At 30.4% G+C, this 24107-nt stretch overlaps 1 protein-coding gene across 1 annotated transcript; it reads right to left on the reverse strand.

Moving 5' to 3' along the window:
- Positions 1 to 9433: 9433 nt before the first annotated feature.
- Positions 9434 to 17062, reverse strand: LOC149575160 (putative serine carboxypeptidase-like 23). The gene is made up of 10 exons (XM_089816003.1): positions 16611 to 17062; positions 13638 to 13745; positions 12956 to 13051; positions 12641 to 12733; positions 12159 to 12244; positions 11650 to 11909; positions 11249 to 11401; positions 11012 to 11107; positions 10765 to 10885; positions 9434 to 9728 (listed from the first exon to the last, which is right to left on the reverse strand). The coding sequence occupies exons 1-10, from the start codon at positions 16984 to 16986 to the stop codon at positions 9582 to 9584; spliced, it is 1536 nt and encodes a 511-aa protein (XP_089672129.1). The 5' UTR covers positions 16987 to 17062; the 3' UTR covers positions 9434 to 9581.
- Positions 17063 to 24107: the final 7045 nt, after the last annotated feature.

Below are 24107 nucleotides of genomic sequence, written 5' to 3' on the forward strand. Positions count from 1 at the left end.
TTGAACCACCAAGAGGGCTAGAGAAATTGGCATACCAATTTGTCTATAGACCACCTTCAATTTTGTCAGCTTATGTAGGAACTCACATAAGATAGAAAGTAAGAGATAAAGTAAAAGGTATAGATACCCAAGTTGAGGGGAGAGATTAGACAGATAGAAGAAGTGAGTAGATCTACTCCCACTTAGTCAATTTATGTCAAATAATATCCATAAAAACTTCTAGAAATCACACGTACACCCATAGATAAAAGTAGAAGTAATTTGAAACCACAAAAACTTGGTGCAAAAATAGTATGCATACTATTTGAAACCATAAAAATGTGCAAGTTTGAGTAACACAATTTGTGGTTCTGATCTTTTCTAGATGAACTCCTCACAAATGCACAAATGAAACCTCCACATAACCCATCTCTTCTAGATTAATTCCTTGTTATAATTTGTAGCAGAAAACATTTGTAGCACAAATGCAACCTCCTAGCTCCTCTTCGCGTCGCATTTGGAGAAAATGACAAATGCTTTTTATTTTTTGTTTATAATCACATGATTGTCATAATAATGATAGCATCATCAGTATTACATCTAATTATTATCATTGAGAAGCTTAATGAACCTAACATAGACAACAAGAAAAATTCATGCAGTGGTTAGAAAGAAAGTTTGAGAATGAAGTGTTGGAGAAAGTAGCAACTGAGATTGCACCTAAAATGGTTGAACTCTTCACTCTTGTTACTAATTTGGATTAGTTAATTAATAATTTAAACACATTTTTTTCTATAATTTGTGATGTCCCTAGATTCACCAAATAGGGAGGAGATGGATAAGATTAATGTAGATTTACAGAGGAGCAGTAGAGATCTGAACATGGATGTGAGTTCCAATTCAATTTTTTTTTTCTAAGATCAGATTTTTGCAAGGCAAACAATTAGAGTTATTGCATGAGGAACACAACATTAGATCAAAAGTTACATCCATTCAAGCATTTTTATTACCTCATTTATATGTAATGCAAAGGTACTTACACGTTGCTAAGGACCTTATCCAAAATCAACAATTGTCTCTAGCTGATAATATGGTAGATCTTGTAGCTAGATTATAAATAGAGAGAAAAGTTCTTGAGATACTTGAGAACAATTCGGGAAAAAAAATGGCTACTATATTAAGATTACATCAACAATTTTTTAATACATTTGGTATAATCCCCAATCCATAGTTAAATGTCACTACTCACCATAAGTGACAAAAATAAGGCAGAAATGATTATGGATGAGTATGAAGGGGAAATGAAAATATAATGTATATTATGACTACAACACAAGGGGAATGGATATACATATATTGTATTGGATTAATAAGGAGCCACATTTTATTGTTTGATGTTGAATAAAAATATTTTGGAAAATATTTTGAAACTATAAGTTACATACTGAGCTACAGGTATGGAGCACACCCTAAGGGAGAGCTAAATGTTTTGAAGATTTTTTTGTGTCATATTTTTTATCATGATGAGTTTTTTTTGTAACTAATGCTAAATGGGGAGATTATTGACCCTAAAGGAAATCTTGGTATTGTATATTAGTGCAAAACACTTAGACATTTACAAGTTAGAGTTGGTCATGCAACATTTCAATCGAGCCATAATGAAGGTTGAGATGCCAAGTACAAAAGTGCACAAGTTCCATATGTGTCAAGCACATCATAGTCACTGAGCATTCAGTTGTTTCCGAGTTATTGAGAAGGAAACACATGATATCATTTGAGTGTTATATGAGTCGAGTATTTTAGAGAGAAAATAGTTTAAGATGAGAATGGAATATGTTGAGGATCAATAGAAATAAACAAGAATGACCAAGTATCATAGTTTATGTGTGTTGAGTTATGTAGTTTGAGTATATGAGATTAGAATGGCACAAAATATTATGTAAACCATTTTTCTAAGCATAAAATGTTTCTATGATCGAGTTGAAGATCAAGGAGGTAATTAAACCTATAATTATGTATCACTAATCCTTATGTAGTATGAAGAACCAATGTTAAAATTTGATTTGGATTAAGTGGAAAAAAGAATGAATAGGAATTGTTAATGTTTTTCTAGAAGATTCATAGGGTTTCAAGACATAATCATGTTGTGAGTGGGAACAATGTGTGTATGTGAAGCTGAAGGAGAATCAATAACTTGTGAAGGATTAAGGTGACAGAGCAGTGTAGTGAGAATTTATTATATATTAGTCATAGTAAGGTGATCAGATATTGGAAAGAGAAGATTTGTTATTAGCAATCAGTGTAGATGAAAGGATCAAGGTATTGTTACATTCTAATTAGTGTATTAGGTGAATATCTTAATGTAGTGGTCCTAAAAAACCTATTGTAAATCTTCTAAAAGAGTAATCACTTAATTGTGAAGTTTAAATCCTTTTGTAAAGGTAGACTAAACAATCTTATATGCTTTTACAAGAGTAGACCCCTCACAGGGTAGATCATCGAAAGTGATCAAACTATAGCCTTAACAGGCACTTTGTTAAGTTGTAGCAGTGAAAATTTTGTGGGTATCATCCCTACTGCAGTTTAACCTTCACTTTGGAGGGTTTTTGCATTACCAAATCTTATGTCTAGTGTTGTTTACTTGCCTATGTATTTTGTTCATGCTAGTAGATGTTAGATCTGGAATTACATATTATAATATGATGTTGCATGATTAAGGTTAATGAGGAGTTGGTAAAATATGTTTAGTATGGTTTCTGCTTGAATTGATAAAAGTTTTTGGAGATCCTCATTCAGCCCCCTTCTCAGAGTCTCACTTTCCCATTATATTTCCAACAATTAATATATTAATATATTGTTTTAATATAATTATTATATTGATAATATATTATCTAATTATATGATTATATTATATTTTTATTTATATATTACTAATTATGTATTATTGTTATATATATGGTTAATTATTTATTATATCAATGATATACTATAGAATTATAATAGTATATTATGTTATTAGTTATTTTTGTTCATTTATTATTATTGTGATTAAATTCTTAATCATGTTCCAAATGGAGGACATCACAATCCTGAATATATAATCTTTAGAAATATAGGAGATAACAAGTAAGGACCAAAGGAAACAACATGTATTGAGATTTTTCCCTAGGCTTGCATCAATTCTTCCATGTGAATCAAATAAATGAGTGGAGTTTGTTTATCTAAGTTGTTACCATACAAAACTTTTCATAACATTGAAAGGGACATTGGTCATGATAATGATAGTATAGCGGTGAGTTGGGACTTTCTAGATTATATTACTTTGCATGGTGAAAGAGAAGCACCTTTAGAAAATAATAATCTTACTAGTAAATTAGAGTCAAAAGTAATGGAGATATTTAGGATAATACCACAAAGCATGAATGGGATATCATTTCAAGGCTACATCGTGACCAACTTATGTAGGTTTCAAAAATAGATATGTTGGGAAGAGATCTATTGATAGAAAGACAACTTGGTGCAGTGAATATCAAAGCAAAGAGAATGCAACCAAAGCTATCAATTTCATAGGTGAAATGAAGAAATATGGATGTCTATTGTATGATGATGTCTTAGAATGCATCAACTTTACAACACACTATGGGAATTAACAAAAATAAGTTGACATTATTATAGTACGCTAAGAAATCAAGTAAGAACACCTTTGTTTATGATAATCTAAGATACTATAGGAATAAGAAATTCTTATCTAATTGGTGCCCTCAGTCAATATTTCTAGATGAAAGAAATGACAATTATTTTTTCATGTTTATCACTTGCACCAACTACAGTTGCAACTTTCAATATATGATCCTCTATAACTCACTCAAAGTTGCACATACTAATAAGAGATTTTTCTTAGCTAGAGGGGGCATGACTTGCAAGTTTCCAAGAAGATATGGCTCACATTAAATATATTAATTAATTAATTGAGCTTTACTGGTCAAGATTTATTAGAGAAAATATAATGTCAACTCAAACAAGAATTCTTGCAAAGTGATGCCATAAGTTTTGCAGATATATCTTTCATTATTGATTACAAGGTTAATGTGAAATAATATTTATTATTATAAATCAAATGTTGCGTGGTGATAATTTATTCTTCCTTTATTCTACATATTTCTATTATTTTGGTTGGTGATCTAGGTTAGTTACCTCTTGTTTTCGATAAACTACCATATGTCATCCATAGGTGGGAAAATCTAATGTGGGAGGAATTCAAAATAGTTCTTACATTAGATAAGATATTTAGGAAATATGTAGAAAACACACATCATCAAAGATTTTGTCAGCTTCTCACAAATCACAGAGATCCATAGCCAAGAATAGATGACTAGAACTTTCAAGACATAATGAAAACTTCTATAAGGTATAGTGCATTTATTTACAACAAATGAAAATGTTTGCAACCATAACATGAGGATGTTGTATTATTTGAGGCATCGTGTTGTGCATAGCCTTGCAACTAAGTCAAGGAATGGCAATACAATTGAAATTTACTCAAGTAATAAACTTTATCTAGAGTTAATGTTCAATAAGGATCTACATGTGATGTTGACTACAAATATTTGGATATAGGTCGATCTTGTCAATGGAGCTTTTGGATATATCACAAATATTGTGTACAAACCAGAATCTGGGGCACCTGAACCACTAGCATATATGTTACATTTTAATTTGATAATTATTCTGGTATACCATTTTATGACCACCATCCTAAAGTAGTTCTAATAAAACCATTCTAAAGGGGAAAAACCTTTCAAATGTCATTTAGGTTGGCATGGGTGTTGATGATTCATAAATCTCATGGATTAACATCTACAAAAGCTACAATTGGTATTGGTCCAACAAAAATAGTTGGACTAACATTTGTGGTTGTGTTTTGTGTAAAGTCTCTACGAGGCTTGAGAATAATGCTACCATTTATGCCCTGCTATGAAAAAATTAAAATTGGGAAACAACTTTCTAATACAAAAGAAAAAGAAATTAGACTCAAATGTCTTCAAAACAATAATGTACTCTAATGATGCATTTTTAATTTTATATTAAAATAAATGTAATATTGATATTTCTCCTACTTTTGGTCAAAATATTGGACCAATTATTCTTATGTGATAGATTATATTACCTCTTTCTTCAATGTGTATGAATAATTAAAATAATATCATCCTTCAATAATCATATTTTCATTAATTTAAATGAAAGTATTCCACTAATTAATGTTTTCCATTTCAATGTGAACAACATGTAAGGTTTGACATTTCATGATGCTGAGTTTGTCATTATCTTATTATGAGTACAATTCAATTCAAGCTTTATATTCTATTAACTAATATTTTTTCAATTTATTTCTATACATTGGTGTTTGTTTATAGATTTGTAAGTTACTATTTGAGCCATCTAGATGATTCTGATAGAGAGAAAAATATTATAGATACTAGCTCGATTGCTTTGGTGGTGTCAAATGATTACTTTGAGACTAAGTTTGACAAGTGCATATGAATAATCAAAGAGTCATGCACATCAATAATTAAAATTGTGGAGAATGCATCATTGATAGTTGACTATATCGAGGAAGTGGGAATAATGCAGATGGAAGATGTTACAAAATTTATGTGTAATACGTGTGCAAAGATGGATGTGTTTAATCCATCGCCAATGAAAGAAGTCTTTTGTGATCATTGTTCAAATAAAGGTTGCAATATAATCTAAATCATTGAAGAATATGTCATGTATTTACACCATTACGCAAAAATGTTTTGTATATAGTTAATTCTTCTCTTTTGTTTTATACTTTTACTTCATCTAATTAGTTGTATTGGGAGTTATATTACTTCATTGTTCTATGTAACTTTCATGAGAAACTAAAAAAAAAATAGTTTCTACAAATGATGTGTCTATTACATATGGAAATTTTCTTACAAAAGAATTTTCATAGATATCTTACAAACTGAAGTTACTATCAATTGCATATGTTAATTCTACGAAACATATACAATTTTTAGTAGAACTCTTATTTCATTGTGATTAATGTAAAATTATAACCAATTTAAAACTCTACACATACACAACATTATAGTAACATTAAGTAATGTGTATGCTTTTCTTCATGATAACCATAATTAACATAAACTAATACTCTAATTCAATGCCTAACTATTATTGCAAACTTTATTACCTAAATACATTACTCACACTAATCATAATTGTAATCCATACATGTCATTTATCATTACATCCCTCTATAAAAGTAAATAATAGCTTTTACTAACCAAAACTATAATGCTACACCTAAGTCCCACCCTTCCCTTATGCATGTCCCTTTTTTGTTATAATAGTTAATTACTTTCATCCCTAACCATAACACTAAGTGTGATATAAATAAAACTATAAACCTTGGGCCCTAACTCTAACCCTTACCCTAACACTATATTAAACCCTAAGTCTATATGTGATTGTAGTGAACATTGAGTAAATTTGATAAATAAAGTTATAAACCTTGGATCCTAACTCTAGCTCTAACCCTTACCCCAACATTACATTTAACCCTATGTCTGTATGTGATTGTAGTGAACACTTAATAAACTATATATGTAACCCTAACTGTATATGTAACTATACCACTAACTAATAGTAGTCATAAACCTAACAATATCGTAAGTGTTCCCCTAACCCTAACTCTATAAGTAAGTGTTGTGGTTCCATAAGACACACCCCATTTTTGAATTTGGAAATAGGGACCCCTTTTTTTGGCTCATAAAATCTTGTTCCTCGGAATAGGGTATCTTTCAAGGTGCCATAGGGAGTGGAAGTTTTGTAGTTTGGGTTTAGGAGTTTGATAAATTAGCATCATTTTTAACACCTAGCACTAGTATACTAATGTTTATATTTTATGTAGGTCATCATGGCATCATCATCATCATCCATAGCACAAAAACTTACCATGGTATTGCATGAGCATTTTTGAAACAAACGCCTTGAGATATAGAAGAAGTAGAAGGAGTTCAAGTCTATAACAATGTTGGAATATAAAGAGGGCATTAATCATCAAAAAGTTCAAGAATAAGTACACAAGACTTCTCCCAGATGCCATCTAAGAAAAACTCGCAAACCATTTTGAAAATTGAGAAATTTGAGGTTTGGGTGAATTGAGCACCTTTTGCACTTCCCTGAAGGTGTGAGGTGCGCAAATGCACATTATAATTTCAAACATATGCATAAGTTGAAGGACTCTAGAAGGTGCATAGGTGTGAAGGTGTGCATGTGCAAATGTGCGCAATTCTAAAGTCTTGAAGATGTCCAAAGTCCCAAAGATGCTAAGGTGTGCAAGTCCGCAATTTTACAAAGTTTTGAAGAGCAAAGTGCATAGGGGCACAAGGTGTGCAAATGGGCCTAAATTGTCAAAAAGATAAAAATAAGTACACAAGAGTGATCTAAAATCCAATTTGAGCAAAACCTAGAAACCATTTTCAAAACTGAGAACTTTGATTTTTTGGTGAATTGAGCACCTTGCACAATTCCCTGAAGGTGCGTAGGTGCACAAGTGCACAAGAACGTAATTTGAAGATTTGGTGAATGAATTATCTCCAGAAGGTGCGTAGGTGTGCATTGTAATTTTGAAATATGCGTAAGTTGAAGGACTCCAAAAGGTGCATATGTGCACAATTTGAAGATCTGGTGAATGAATTGTCTCTAAAGGTGCACAAGTGCACATATCTAAAACATCTAGGGGCCCCCCAAGGTCTTGAACATTACAATGGTTTTTCTTGTCTTATGCAACGGCTAAGATCACACTCAAACCCATGACTTTCAAGTTCTAGGGAATGCCCAATAAATCACACTTCATGATTTCCACAGAGAAGCGAGGGAAAAGTATGAAGCTTTAAACTTATTAGATCCTTAAGAAATCACCTCTTCTATCCAAAAGTTCAAAGGGAAACATCCACACATCATTTTGGTTGAAGGCCAACAAGACCTAGATGGTGGAAATTAAAAATTGTGGAGTTAGAAAAATTCTCACTCTTGGAAATTTGTAGAGTTAGAAAAAATTATGTCAATTTTTGGGTCCTATCATCAAAGTGCGCTTTTCAGAGGTGCACTTTTTGAAGGTGTTCTTTTTCAAGGTGCTCTTTTCAGAGGTGCACTTTTTCAAGGTACAATTTTTAGAGGTGTGCCAAAAATTTTGAAGAAGAAGTAGTGCACCGACAATTAATTATTAGTTACTATTTTGAACATTTCATGCATCAGAAATGCATTTTGATGACAGTTTAACTCCCAAAAACACCTAGAGAAGTCTGAGCTTGCATTTTTAGAAGTCCCAGTGACTCTCAAATCATCTCATGGCTTATATCTTCTTATCTCTTTTTTCTTTTATTGTTTTAAGTCATGTAAAAGCTCATGCAGCCATTAATTGACATCAACAATGGTGGAGACCTACTTAACACCATTTAGAGAGTCAATTTTTATGTAACTAGATTTATTTTATTAGTTTTTAGCATATTGTTTGCATTAGAAGAGCTCTCACTCCTAACACAAAAGGAGGAGATGATTTCTTTTAAATACGTGGTCAGAGCCATTATTTTGATGCAATAATATATGTTATTGGTACTCCCATTCTGAGTGTAGAGATATACTTATAATTAGGAGTATGATTGTAGATAAAATTAAGGGTTAGGGTTAGGGAAAGACTTATGATAAGATATTAATTGTAAGCCTTATAGTTACCTTATCACATGTCTGATTTTAACCCTATCCCCATCCCTAAACCTACGTCTATTTATAATTGTAACCCTAATCCTAACCATATTCCTAATGTTAAGTCTAACTATAACCCTAGTCCTAACCCTAAGGCTCACCCTTACCTTAACCCTAGACATGTTCTTAACTAAACATTACAAATGTAACAACTATTCAAACTATGTTATGTATTTAACTAAATAAAATACATCTAAAATAAAGATTATAAAAACAAAAATTAAATGAATTACTATTATTATATGAAACTTAAGAAAATTATTTATGCCCTCAAGTTAGACAAATAAAATACTACATGTAAAACTAAATATTAAAAATAAATTAATAATTTGACACTAATCTTAACAAAATAATAACAATAATAAATTCTTCTTGCTCTATAGCCTGTTAGCTTTTATGTATGTATGTAACTTTAGAAACATCTATTTTCATCAATCTTAAATCATAGAAAAAACTTTTACGAATTGATAAAAACAAATGCTTTAAGAAGAATTACTCTCAACACAATATATACAAAATGTACATATGATAGTTAAATTTTAACTTTTACAGTTAAATACAAAAAACTTTGTTTTATTACTAAAAAAAATTTCCATCCATCTATTATTTTTTTTAAAGATATAATACAATTAATGTAAAATACATTCAATTTATTATTCAATTTATTTTTCAGTAGTTCTCAAGTGCCCTCTTCCATTTATGGATGAAATTTATATTTCCAAAAATATAATGGCACTGAAACAATTAAGCTGCCGAGTGTGAAGGTTTTATTCTTTATGAGCAAGGTTAAGATCAACTAATATTTTAGATCATTTCGGTGGTGGGGGTTGCCCGACCAAATAATGTCTGAGCAAGGTTAAGATCCTTACTGGTTCAAAGAGAGGAACTTCATGGCCAGCATTTCTCACAGAGGCGAATGTCAAATTTCCCTTGTAAACTATACTGTATCCTCCAACCTGCATAAGAAAAGAATATTAGGAAGAATTCTTGATGCTAGTTTAGAAAATTGCTTTTTTTTATTTAATTATATGAGATTTTCAACATCAATATTTCAAATTATATTTTATGACCTATTGTGCATGATTACAATTGTTTATCTTTTTGAACATTCTGATATAATGATAATGAATGTTAGGATTTGATTGTGTGAGACTTATGATATCAACATTTTAAATCATATTTCATGATCTATCATTCATGATCATAATTTTTCATCTTCTTGAATATTATAATATTTTTATGATAGATTGATTTTATTTTTATAAAAATTGACTTAGGACTATCCTTGTGACCTAGCTCAATGCCCAGAAGCCTCTTGAGGCTAGTTGGGGTGAAACTAGTTCCATGTAGATGCACCTACTCACCGAATCAGTGCATCATTGAAGCAGACCACCAGATTCGAACCCAAGACCATGGGGAACTACCTACAACCTTAAGCCTCCTCGGCTGACCAGGGGACTTCAATTGTGTAAGATTTTTTATATCAATATTTCAAATCATATTCAGCGACCCATCATCCACAACCACAAATCTTCATCTTCTGGAGCATACTAACATTTGATGATAGGTCATGAAACGTGATTCAAAAAATTGATGTTTAAAAAACTCACTATTCATCTATATAGATTCCATGATCCACCATTCATTATCACAATTCATCATCTTTATGTACATGAAATTCTGATAATAGGCCACAAATCATATTCCATGATCTCAATTCTTCATCTTCTTGAATATACTAACATTTGATGATGGATTAGGAAATGTGATTCAAAGAATTGATATTAAAGAATTCAATATCCATTGGCATAGATTTTGCGATCCACCATCCATGATCCCAATTCATCTTCTTAATGAATCAATTCATCTTTGTAATGAATGAATGTGCTAACATTCTGATAATAGATCATATAATATGATTCTAAAAAGTAATATTATACCCACCTAGATTGTAAAAATCTAAGATAGCATGAATGCCCAAAAATGACTTACCTCTCCATTTGTTTGAGTAGGATCTTCAGCCCAAGGGTACCATGATGTGTCAATTGTAAGATTAAGAGCACTAAGGGCTTGCCTCGTGCCGGTTATAGGAACTACTGAATCAGTATCTCCACTAAATAATCATACAAAACAATCACAAGAATTTGGGTTATGTTATTGGTGGAGATTAAAGAAATTGGGTACATTTCAAATTCAAAGATTGATCATAAATATTATCTAAAACATGCAATCAACGTACCTGTAAATGAGAATTCTTAATCCTGCTGAAATGAGTTGTGGATAGATTGGCAAAACAGAGGGAACATAGTCATTCCAGCTTCCAAAAATGGTATCACTAGTTATTTACAAAAACACACACGTTACCAATAGATTGTTAGTTTCCTGGATATTATAAAAAAAAATCGTTCTTTGATTCAATTCAATAAGTAATGTATTCAAATCTAAATGTGATTCATAAGAACAGAATGAATCATACCTACATAGGGTCCACATGACAGGTGTTTTCTTTACATGAAATGCCTTCTGAACTTCTGGTAAATTTATGTATTTCACAATGTAGTTATGGATACAAGGATCATATTGATCTGCTTGTGCTTGTACCTTAATTTTTGAACAAAAATAAGTATAGCTACAGTGAGTATTGTATTAAAAGTTGTAATAATAAATATGACATCATTTTTATTTTTATTTTTCAAAAGATAAGAATGTTAGTTGTGAGTGACCACTTTTAAGTATAGGAAAAAAATAAAATTGAAAAAAATAAGTCAATTTTAAAATTATTTAACGTTTTAAACTTAGTAATCAAGTCTTAATATCTGATGTTTAAATCTTCCTATTGTAAATTATTCTTTATGAAACACAATAGAATTGAATCACAAATTCTTAAAATTTACCTTATTACCCGTTCCATTTGAACACCGTGGAGAATAGATGGCATATTGATCAATATTTCCCATTTCAATGGTTTTCTTATCATTCAACTCTTGGCAAGTTGTGCTATTGGAATTTATAAAGGGTACATGGACACACTTGGCCACTAAAGCATTATAGGTTTCATCTGAGATCAATGCGTGTGACCATGCAAACAGAAATGTTCCATCATTATCTTGTGTAATAGAAAAATCACCATTTCCAATCTGTACATAACAAATCAGTTGAACAAATGAATGGATAAAATATATACAACAAAAATGATACAATTCAGTTGAACAAATGAATGAATACAATATCTACAACAATTCAATTTGAATGAAATGGAAAAAGGGAATGACTAACAATTTTTAAGTTCTTTTTGACTCTTCTCTTGTTATTGTTTAATTCACCTCATGATTTTTAACTAAAACTAATGCTATCTTTTAATAGAATAACAAGAACATTGAATTTACCATCACTCCCTTCAAGTTAATGAATGATGCCTGTGATTGACTTTTGCTTGTCAAAATTTTAGCAGCCAACTCTGGAATGTAGTTACCTGAACTTGTGAATAGAATCCTTGTTATTAATACCAATAGCTTAAGGCGCAAATTAGGTGAAGAAAAATCAAAGGATAAATTGAAATTTGAGGATAATTTATATTGCACCTTAAATTATCAGGAAACATCAGTTTTTACATATAGATCTGCTATGAAATTGGAAAAATTAGTTTTCGAAATGTGTGAATAGTTTTTGGATTCGATTGATGCTAAAACACTGACACAATCGAATCCAAAAACTAATAACATTACTAATGAATTGTTAAAATCTGATATTGTTAAAATCAGTTCTTTGTCATCCAGTGAAGATGTATATGTTTACTCTTTCCACAAAAAGTTTATTGCACTTGAATGATAAAAGAAAGATTTATTTGTATTACTTTTATAACCTTTACCTGCATAGCTTTCACCTGCTATGTAGAAATCACGGTTTTTATATTTTGGATACTTCTGAAACCAATTGACTAGAAATGCATAGTTGTCTTCAGCTGAAAAAACAAATAATTTATCAGGAATCACTGGGGTACATTAGTTGTTCTTACATATAAACATCATGCAAAGTTAAAATATAGGTAATTGATCATTCTTAAATATTACATACTAAGGAAAAATTAAATATGGAAAAAATCAGTTAATATAAACTGTTAACACTTTTTATCTTGGAGTCATTTGTTAGTGTGTGATCTTTGCAGGTAGAAGCATAAATTTACCAGTTCGTGCATCACCACTTTGAGCATAATCGGATTGGTTATCAGAATAAGAAAAGCCCACACCAGCTGGAGACTCCAAAAACAACAGATTTGCCTCTGCCAAAGGAATCCCATTTATAAAATAACTAAATTTGTCAAAGTCTCTTTAAGAAAAGATTACAAAAAAAGAGATTTTTTTTGTTTGTAAATTTAATCTGTTGAGCACCATAATTCAGTAGCCAGCATCACTAACAATGCAATTACTTAACCATTAACAAGGGGTCATCTATGGTGACTTATAGGTGCTGGCTAATCTCAGACAAAGACAAAAAAAAAAAATTAAAAGTCAAACATGATTCTTTTTCAAATTCATGAAAATACAGTCAAATTTTCTCAAAAAAATTGTTATTTTAATATACAGATCATGAAGATCAAATGCTCAAAATTTCAAAAAAATTCATTGTATTTTCAATTTTTTGAAATTTAGTCAATGGCACCCAATTTGTATGGAGGATAGCCGCCTCCCAACTTATATGCACTCCTTTTCAATAGAAATGTAAGTTCTTTAGACTATTTAACAAGATGCTCTCCAAAATAATTTTATTTAATAACAAATAAAATTATAATATTAATATTACAACTCAACTACATAAAAATATGTTATATGATTAAAAAGACTTTGTTTAGAATGTTTTGTGCTCACCAGTGTTCCAGCTGTTTGGATTCTTGCGTAGTGTTCTTCCATCTGAATTAACTCGAAAAGGACCCAATTCTGCAAATGCTCCATATCCTACTGACGAGCATCCAGGTCCTGTTTTCTCTCATCAAAATCATCTTTCATTAGTATTTTATTTATCTCACATAGAAAACTGAACAAGACGTTATGTTCTATAAGCTGAGCTAGTAGTTTATTTCAATTACTATTATTGTTTTTTTATTAGAATTATCATGATAGTACAAATGATAAATCACTGGATTTGATTTGAGATGTTGATATTAAACAATTGAACATGATAAGAAATTTGTTTTGTATTAAAATTTTAGATTAAATTTTTTTAAAATTAGAAAATTAGAATGATGGGTCACATTTTTATCTATCAATAAAGACAGAGCTAACAGGCTAGGATATAAGTTTCATACTCTATATGAAGTTAGAGAAATGTTTAAATTAAGAAATCAGAGAATTAGAAAGATGGATCATGTTATCAAACTTTAAGCTAGAGACTTAGAAGAATGCTTTTGACAAATTTTAAGAACTAGAGAAACATTTCTGATTGCACTCTTCAACAAATTAGATGAATAAAAAGATGGATCATATTCTCACAGAAAGAGAAAGAGAACGATAAATCTTAAACTCAGTCATTGAGCTTTTAGATCACACTCTTTAAGAAACTAGAGGGCTAAAAGGATCACATTCTTGCAATATGAGCTAGAGGGTAGAATGGCAAATTAGATCACACTCTTGAAGAAATTAGGGGACTAGAATGGATCACATTATCACAATCCTTTGATATAGAGAGATCTAGAGGACTAAAATGATATATCTCACTATTCACTGAGCTAGAGAAATGTTTTGGATCCCACTCTTCAAATAATTAAAGGGCTAAAATGAAGGATCGCATTCTCACACTATGATCTAGAACAATAAAATGATAATTAATTGGATCACACTCTTTAAGAAATTAGATAACTAGAATTACATTCTCATTTGTAAGGGTGAGAGAGTTAGATGAATAGAATGATAAATTATTTTGGAGAGAGCTAGATCACATTATCAAACTCCCCTAGATAAAGAGAGCTAGAGGAGTAGAATTTTATATCTCACCATTCACAGATCTAGAGGAATGTTTTGGGTCACACTCTTTAAGCAATTAGAGGGCTAGAATAAAGAATCACATTCTCACACTACAAGCTAGAGGAATAAAATGATAATAAATTGGATCACGCTATTTATGAAATTAGATAACTCAAATGAAGGATCACATTCTCATGCTTGTGAGGATAGAGAGAGTTAGAGTATTAGAATGAAAAAACTCATGCTTATCACCGAGCTAGAGAAATGCTTTGGATCACACTCTTCAGCAAATTGGAGGACTAGAATGGTGGATCATATTCTCACACTCTACACTAAGTTTTAATAAGTTTTACATACTTCAAATAATAGATTATCATGATAGTCAAGAGTAAAAAAATAGAATGATAGATTATTGAACAATTGGAGGAGATGATTTTGTAAATTTTGTTTGATATTTATATGTTTAGATCAAAATTACTAAAAATTTAGAAAATTAGAATGATGGGTTACATTTTCACTAAATCAATAAAGAGAGAGCTAGAAGGCTAGGATATTTAAGTCTCACACTGTACACAAAGATAGAGATGTTTCATATCACACTCTTTAAGAAATTAGAGGATCATAATAATAATTTTGACAATTTTGAAGGAGCTAGAGAAACATTTCTAATCATACTCTACAAAAAAATAGGTGACTAGAATGATGGATCATATTTTCACACTCATAAAGATATAGAGAGGTAGAGGATTAGAATGATAACTTGGATCACATGCTTCGAATAATTAGAGAACTAGAATGAATGGATTGTGTTATCACACTAGTCAAGATAGAAAGAGCTCGAGGACTAGAATGATAAATCTTACACTCAGTCATTGAGCTTTTGGATCACACTCTTCAAGAAACTAGAGGGCTAGAAGGATCACATTCTTGCAGTCTAAGCTAGAGAGCTAGAATGGAAAATCAGATCACACTCTTGGAGAAATTAGGGGACTAGAATGGATCGCATTCTCGCACTCCTCCGGATAGAGAGAGAGCTAGAGAACTAAAATGATATATCTCAATATTCAAGGAGTTAGAAAAAAATTTTGGATCATACTCTTCAAACAATTATAGGGCTAGAATGAAGTATCGCATTCTCACACTATGATCTAGAGCACTGAAATGATAATAAATCGGATCACACTCTTTAAGAAATTAGATAACTACAATGAAGAATTACCCCATGCTTGTGAGGATGAGATACCTAAATGACTAGAATGATAAATCGTGCACTTATCAAGGAGCTGGAGAAATATTTTAGAAAGAGATAGAGGAGTTTAATGATATTCCCTACTATTCACAGAGTTGGAGGAATGTTTTGGGTCACACTCTTCAAACAATTAGAAGGCTAGAATGAAGGATCACATTCTCACATTATGAGCTAGAGGAATAGAATGATAATAAATCAGATCATGCTCTTTAAGAAATTAGATAACTAGAATGAAGGATCACATTCTCATGCTTGTGAGGATAGAGAGAGTTAGAGGACTAGAATGATAAATCTCACCCGTGTCACTAAGCTAGAGAAATGCTTTGGATCATACTCTTCAACAAATTAGAGGACTAGAATGGTGGATCACAATCTCACACTCTAAGTAGAGGTTTAGAATGATAAATCTCACACTCTTAGTCAAATTAGTTATCTCGCATGTTCAAGAATAATAGATTATCACAATAGTAAAGAGCTAGAACAATAGAATGATAGATTACAGAATGTGATCCAAAACATTAATATTCAACAAATCTCACACAATTAACTCTACTCTACTCTAGCAACCCCACATGCATTTATCATCATAGACTGAAAGGCTAATCCTCCCTAATTATGTTCTATTTGTATACCTCCATTAAGCCAGAGAATGAGGGGTTTTTTCCATGGTTTGTCATAGGCCTCAACAAAATAGTAGAAAAGGGACCTGCCAGATTTTGAGTCAACAGAAACATATCCTGCATACTGCTGAAAATGGAGGGCAGGTGGCTGTCCAGGAAGCCCATCTTTGATAAGATCTGTCTGTTGCTCAACATCAATACTTGCCTCCTCAGTCATATACTCTGAATCTCTTTTCAAGGGAAAAGATGAAGAAGACCATTTTGTCTCCTTGAGGAGATTCGACCTCGCGGCGTGTCGGATAAAACTGAAAGCATCACGCTGAGTGGAAAACTGATGAGAAGGGAGTAGAATTGATAAAAGCAAGAAGAAAGTGAGTAAAAATCCCATCTTGAATGACTGTGTTCATCAATTTCATACCATATTTATCATAACAGCATGATGTTATGCTGCCTCTTATATTGATATGTTGATATCCACTGAAATCTTATTTGCGTCTATCTTGTGGGATTCAATCTTATCTCATCTGTATTTCGTTTCAAACCCAAAACATTCGCGTAAAGGAAGCCATTTTTGTTGGTGTTTGACCACATTCGATGAGGTTGTGCAATTGTTTTGATGAGAAGCAATTGGGGTTGGCGAAGAATCCGCAGTTAAATATGAAGTTCTTATTATTGTTTACAACTGCAAACCTAATTGCGTGCATTCTATCCATTAGTAAACTAGCTTTGCGGTGCTTTTAACTGGCATGGCTTCCAAGCTTCGGGCTATATTAGTTTGTTTTGATATTATTATTTTAGGGTTGGAGGTCTTTCTTCAGTTATATTAATATAAGATAAATTTTTGGATAAATCTTTGTTTTGATATTATCATACACATATGTCATAACAACAAGATAGATTAGTTCATATCTTTGTTTTGATATTATCATACACATATGTCATAACAACAAGATAGATTAGTTCATAGATTCTTTGTAATATGAATGCAAGCCTCTTTTTAGATTGAAACATTCCTTCATTTTATATATTTTAATAATATCTTTTCTCCGAACTTGTTAATTGAAGTTGTTGCATTTTTATTTTTTTTTGAGAAAATCAAAATACCCAAAAATCGTGTGCCAAAAAATATATTTTATTATTAATATAAGATTTTAATTTTTAGAATAAGTTATTTAATAAAATCAAAAAGCCAAAAAAGTATCTTTATAAAACTTCTTAAATCTATAAAAAAACTTAAATGGAACTTCTATAAATCTTATATTCATAATAAATTAAGATTTTGTGCATACTCATTCTTTTGTTTTTTTGTTTTTTTGTTTTTTAAGTAGGATTATTTTTATAAGCAAGAGGTTGAACCATATATTAAATATAAAAAGAGTACAACCCAACTCTTGAGGGACTGAAGGATGGAATTGGGTGATTGTCCCTCAATTTAGCCCAAATTTTAAAAATATATTATTTATTCCATATCCAATGGTTATAGTTTTCCATTTTCTCCAAAGAGATCCACTCTTGTTTCTTAAATTACTTGAAACATCACATAAACACTAACCAAAAAAAAAAAACTTCATATTTCTTTGTTAACGGTTAGAAACCTTAAATAAAGATACTATTAAAAGATAAAACAAGAAACTGCAGAAGCCCATCAACTAGAGATTGAGGAGCAGAAACTCATAAAGTCTTAAAGGAGCATTTAAACAGAAATGCAAGACATCAAATCAAATAAACATCAACACACCCATAGCTAATTAATAACATCACCAAATACCTTTTTAAACTACTTCTACATACCAATCAGACATACACCTCAAAATTCGATCAGATGGAGAGTAAGAAAGGCAAGACGCTTAAAGAGGGGAAACTTCTACCAATTACTTAAAGGCAGTAATTAAAAGCCTCCCTTATGACCTCATATATCCAACTTTGCAAATATTTAGAGCTTGCTAATGTAATCACGATTCAATAAGGGAAAGAGCGCATAAACTAATGATATCTCTCTTTTCCTACTTAAAAGACAACTTGTACTTACTAGTTTTTTGACCTTTTTAACCAAAAATTAATAAGGAAGACGAGGCAATAATTAAAAATTCAATGCTAGAAAGGCATTAATCCCCATATTAGCTAACTCATCTGCTCGCTTATTACCTTCCCAATAGATATGATTGAAAATGATTTTGTCAAAATATTTGTAAATTTCTAAAGCTATAGCTATTTTGCATCTATTCATCAGTTAGGAAGGAAACCTTTTCTAAGGGCATTAATTATGATGGCATAATCCCCCTCAACTTCTAAAAATTTAATATTTAAGGATTTAGACAATTGAAGGCCCTCTACTAGAGCAAAAATCTCTGCCTAGTTGTTAGTAGCTTCATCTTTGTTTTTTGACAAGTTGGTTACTTCAATCCCTAGATTATTGTGAATGTAACACCCTATACTCACTTGATCCAGATGTCCTCTAGAGGCTCCATCAAAATTGAGCTTGAACCAACCATCATATAGAACCTACCAAACACATTCTAAACTCTTTAACTTAACTAGGGTCCCTCTATCACCTAGAAAGATATAGACCAATCCATCTACCTCTCATCCTTTCATCCCAACAAATCACTTAAATTTTTTGAGGAAATAATTAAGAAATTTGTTGTTAGTTAAGTCAATGATATAGACTTCAATCTTTTGCTTTAATTGATCAACATGTATCTTCTTATCCTGAAAGATTCTACGATTCCTCTCCTTCTATAGTTCCCATAGACTTATGAAAGGAGACGTAATCAAAAGGCTATGACATATTGTATATGTTCTTAGTAGAGGCCAAGAAGTCAACATATTCCTAATTGAATTTGGAAAAGCCAACATAACTCTTAATTGCAAACATAGCCAATGTCAACATGAGCTTGAGTAAGGGCAGTTAAGAAAGAGGTGGTCAGCAAATTCCTCATTAGATTCACATAGTGGGCATCTACTAGGCCACTAAAACCCAAAAATTTTAAGCCTTTTTGTTGTAAGGGCCCTTTGATGAAGAACAATCCATGAGAAAAATCCTACCTTGGGAAGGTAGAACTTATCCCAACATAGACGAAGAGGGAAAGGAGATAGAGAGAATCCTTGAAGAGATTCAAGATACAAATAGCCCATTTTTGAGTTGTACTCTCCATTTTTGCTCCCATCCCATATGAGTTTAGCTCCCTTAAAGGAAATCACTCTAGATCTTAGAATTGACTGAAGAAGAAATTTATCTTCTAAGGGAATGTCTTCAACATCAAGATTTCTCCACTTCCAATGCAATCCATTTTCTCCAAAAATCACAGTCCTTCAGCTTTGTTCCCCATCTCTCTACCAAATAAGATTTGGCTTTCAGAAGGGAAGAATGATAAAAAAGGGGCTTATAACCAGCCCAAGAGTCTTCTGAAAATAAAGCCTCCTTTCCATCCCCTGGATTCCATAAGAGCTTATTCTAAATAATATTTCTACATTTCAAGAGGAAATTCCAAAATCTTGAGCCATTGGGAGGGTTGACCTCCCTAAAAATATTAACTAGATTAGGGAATGAGGGCAAAGCAAAAAATTGGGTCTCAAAATTGCGTAAGTCTGTAGCTTGAGATAATACTCTTTTAGAAATGAGCACTCATTTGTAAAAAATAGGCACCCATATTAGGCTCGGATGCCCAATCCAAATGTCAAATAATGAGCATCCGTTTTTAAAAAAATCGAGTGCCCATTTTTTCATTTTCAAAAAATGGGTGCCCATTTTGGGAAAAATAAAAAAATTAAATCTTTTTAAATGAGTACCTATTTTTCAGAAATCAAGTGCCCATTTTTTATTTTTTTAAAATGGGTGCTCATTTTTAAAAAATTCAAATTTTTTATTTTTTCTAGGATTTAAAATGTGTTTTAAACGTTGATTTTACATTTTCAAAATGGGCACCCATTTCTTACAACATGGGGCAAGATTTTTTCTCCCACCTCAGGTTTTAGTTCGGGATAGGCTTTGTGAGACCAAGTCTATGCCTTGACCTCTCAAGATTTGGTTGAGGCATTGAACTAACAAATTTAGGCCTTGCCATAATTTTTAGAGGCTCTTCCCAATCAAATTATTTTATGAAACAAAAACCCATTAAAGTTCTCACTATCCTGATTTTAGAAATATAAATTGTATAGTGTTATAATTTTATTTACTATTTTTGCATTATTTTTTAATCAAATGAGGTACCTAAATGTAAAATAGCAAGGTTGACTAAAACTTTAATAACTTTTTTATTTTATGATTTTTCTTAAATTAATTTATATGTCATCAATCTATGTACAATTATTTTGAAGTTAAAAATAAATAAATAATTTGAAAAAAGTAAAATTTTGATCAAATTATGGTGTACGTTTTAAAATTTACCTTTATATCCAATTAAAAATTAATAGTAAAAAAAATATTGCATAAAAAATTAAGGAAAAATATTTTTATCAATATTTGTTGTGTTAGGTAACTTCTTTTAAAAGGATTTACAAAATTTCATGTGGTTGTATTAAATTATGGTGTCCATACACGAGTGTGGTATGGTCCTAAAACATGCATTTTGAAAAAGTCAATTTTAAAGATCCATATCAAAAAATAATTCTATCATATGGGTACACAAATAAATTACATATTCAAAAAGTAAATTCCAAGCACTACAATTTTTAGTTATGAAGTTTTTTATATTCAATCTCTAAATGCCTCAAATTTTGACATCAATTGACAAGAAATTTCAAAAACAGGAAAAACACTCTCACTTTTTGCCCAAAAGTGAGACCCAACTTCTTGCACTTACCCATGAAAGGTATTTGTGGGAAAGAATCCTAACCCATTTGAGGTTAAGGAACCTAACTATACTCCATAATAATCTTGCTCCTAAGGTCATTCCTTGACATCTGATATTTTTGATACCAACTCCACCTAGACTTTTAGACCTATAGATTTGGTCCTAGGAAAGAAGGGAAAACTTATTCCGATCTACATTACCCTCCAAGAAAAAGGTTCTAAGTAGACCTTCAATTTCAATCACTTTGTTATTTGGGAGATCTAAACATGAAAGCTAGTAAATAGGTTGCACTAACAGTACAACAAAAACCATAGTCTTCCTACCTGCTAAGGAAAGTTACTTACCTTTTCATCCAACTATTTTTACTTTTAATTTTTCTACTAGGGGATCCCACTATTTAGAAACACTATGACCTGAATTGAGAGGGAGACCCAAGTATCTACAAGGAAAGATACCTTTGTTAAAGTTTAAGATGGCACAAATTTGAGCCTCCAAATTGGTGGAAGTGTTGAAGAAAAAAATATTTGATTTGTCTCTATTAATCTTCTGACCTTACGCCATGGTATAGTTACCCAGAATATCCTTATAGGCATAGTCAATCCTTCTCCAAATAACATTGTATCATCTACAAAATGATGATGTGTAGATGGTTCCTCCACATTGGTTATTAAGATACCTTCGATGACTCCTTCCATTCTTTCTTGCGTTATTGACCTCCCCAATGCACCAACCATTAGTATAAATAGAAAGGGAGACCAGGGTCTTCATATCTCGGTCTTATTAAATAATTTATTATTAACAAAATAAGAAACATAATAAAATTATAAAATATTGAAAAATATATTTGATGTGTTTTAATAATATATTTTAATTCTTTTTTTTTTAATTTCATATAATATTTTATTTTCAACATATTTTTTTATTTAGATAATTAATGTTCTTCTTTAGTAGATTTATTGTTATCAAAAAAATTGTGAAATATCAATAGAAAGTTTAATCATGAGATGATAATAAATAAGATAAAATTTGATGAAATGTTGAAACATATTTGAATTTTTTAAGATTTAATAACTTTTAATTTTACTTTACAAATCACATAAATATAGAGAGTTTAATTAATAAACTATTTTAAAGTTATCTTTTGAACATGTTAAAAATCTTTACTTTTTTTATTATACTTTTCAAATTAGTAATGTTCTTTAGTAAACTTGACATTTAAACATCATTAAACTTTAATGATAATTGTGAAATATGATTAGAGATTTTAATTAATAAAGTGATAAATGTGATAAGATTTAAAATACCAAAAAATATAAATTATGTTTTGTTGTGAATGTATGAAACTATAAGATTTGTAAATATCAATAGAGTTTTATCATTCAAATTAATAAATATTATTAAATTTATAAAATATAAAATTGATATGTTTTTGGTACTATCTTTTAAGTTTTTTTTGAATTTCATAGTTTTTTTATTATACTTTTTCACATTACATATTGATTTTAATACTTAGACTTATCATAATCTCATTAAGAAACAAATTTTAATAGTATCTATAAATATATTTTTTTAAATACCTTATCAAAGTCTAGTTTTAAAAATACCTTATTGAAGCGTGATTCAGTACTCGGACTAAAAATATCTCTATCTAGCATATTTCCCTGATAGTTGTTCTTGTGTTTTACCTGCACATAAATTCTTGCCAAAAAAATATTCATTGTAAGATGTTACAAAAAAATAACTGATAATATCTTAAATCTGTCAATTACATGAACGAATTTGCTAAACAAAATTTAAGAAATGAGGTATTTATCTAAAAATATCAAATATCAAATAGAATTTATAGAAAGAAAAAAATTCAAAATCAAAAACAACCTTCCATACAAATGTGAAAAAGCACTTAAAATTTATGCATGTAAATAAATTTTACTCATAAATGCTTGAAAGGCACAAATTTTACTCTTTTTCTAGATTGATGGGTTTCAAATACTTTATTTTCAAATGCTTTCTTGATATAATAAGTTTTGAAGGAGTGGATCAATAAAGAGTTACTTTAAAGTCTATTTTTTTAGAAATGTCTAAATTTAGAATTTTTTAAGAGCACATCAGAAAAACAAGAAAATCAAGGGTACTAACAATATTAAGGAAAACACTTGTGGTAGAAAATGTGTTTTTAAGGAATATTGATAAATTACTAAAAATATATCATTAGGTTAAGATAATTAGGAGAGTAACCTTTAGAAAGTGTGGATTTGTTTTCAAATTGAACTCTAAAGTGGAAAGTAACTTGAGAAACATGAGATAAGATTTCAAAAGATTTTTGAAGATAGGAATTTTCAAAAATGCATTTTTAAAAAGGAACCAGTTATGATTTTAGGAGATCTTAAATTTGATTTTTGGAGATGCTTGGAGATTCTAGAATTAAAATTGAATTAAAAAGTGAGCTATTGCAAATGATGAAATTAAATCAAAATTTGAATAAAATTAAATGAGACTAGTTAGAAATTAAGTGAAATTGAAGTTGGAATAAAACTAAAATAATATTATTTGGAAGAACTTATTAGTCGATTTAAATAATTAAAGGTAATTATCTTTAATCGTAGAATTCTTAGAAATTGAATTTAACTAGAGTCGCATGCTTTTGTGCATGCATCGATATCACATTTTTATAATTAATTAGATAAAATTTAAAATGTACTAAATAAAAACATTATAA

The sequence above is a fragment of the Cupressus sempervirens genome, chromosome 2 (assembly GCF_028749045.1).
Source record: "Cupressus sempervirens isolate cs-2001-9-10 chromosome 2, ASM2874904v1, whole genome shotgun sequence".
NCBI classification, from domain to species: domain Eukaryota; kingdom Viridiplantae; phylum Streptophyta; class Pinopsida; order Cupressales; family Cupressaceae; genus Cupressus; species Cupressus sempervirens.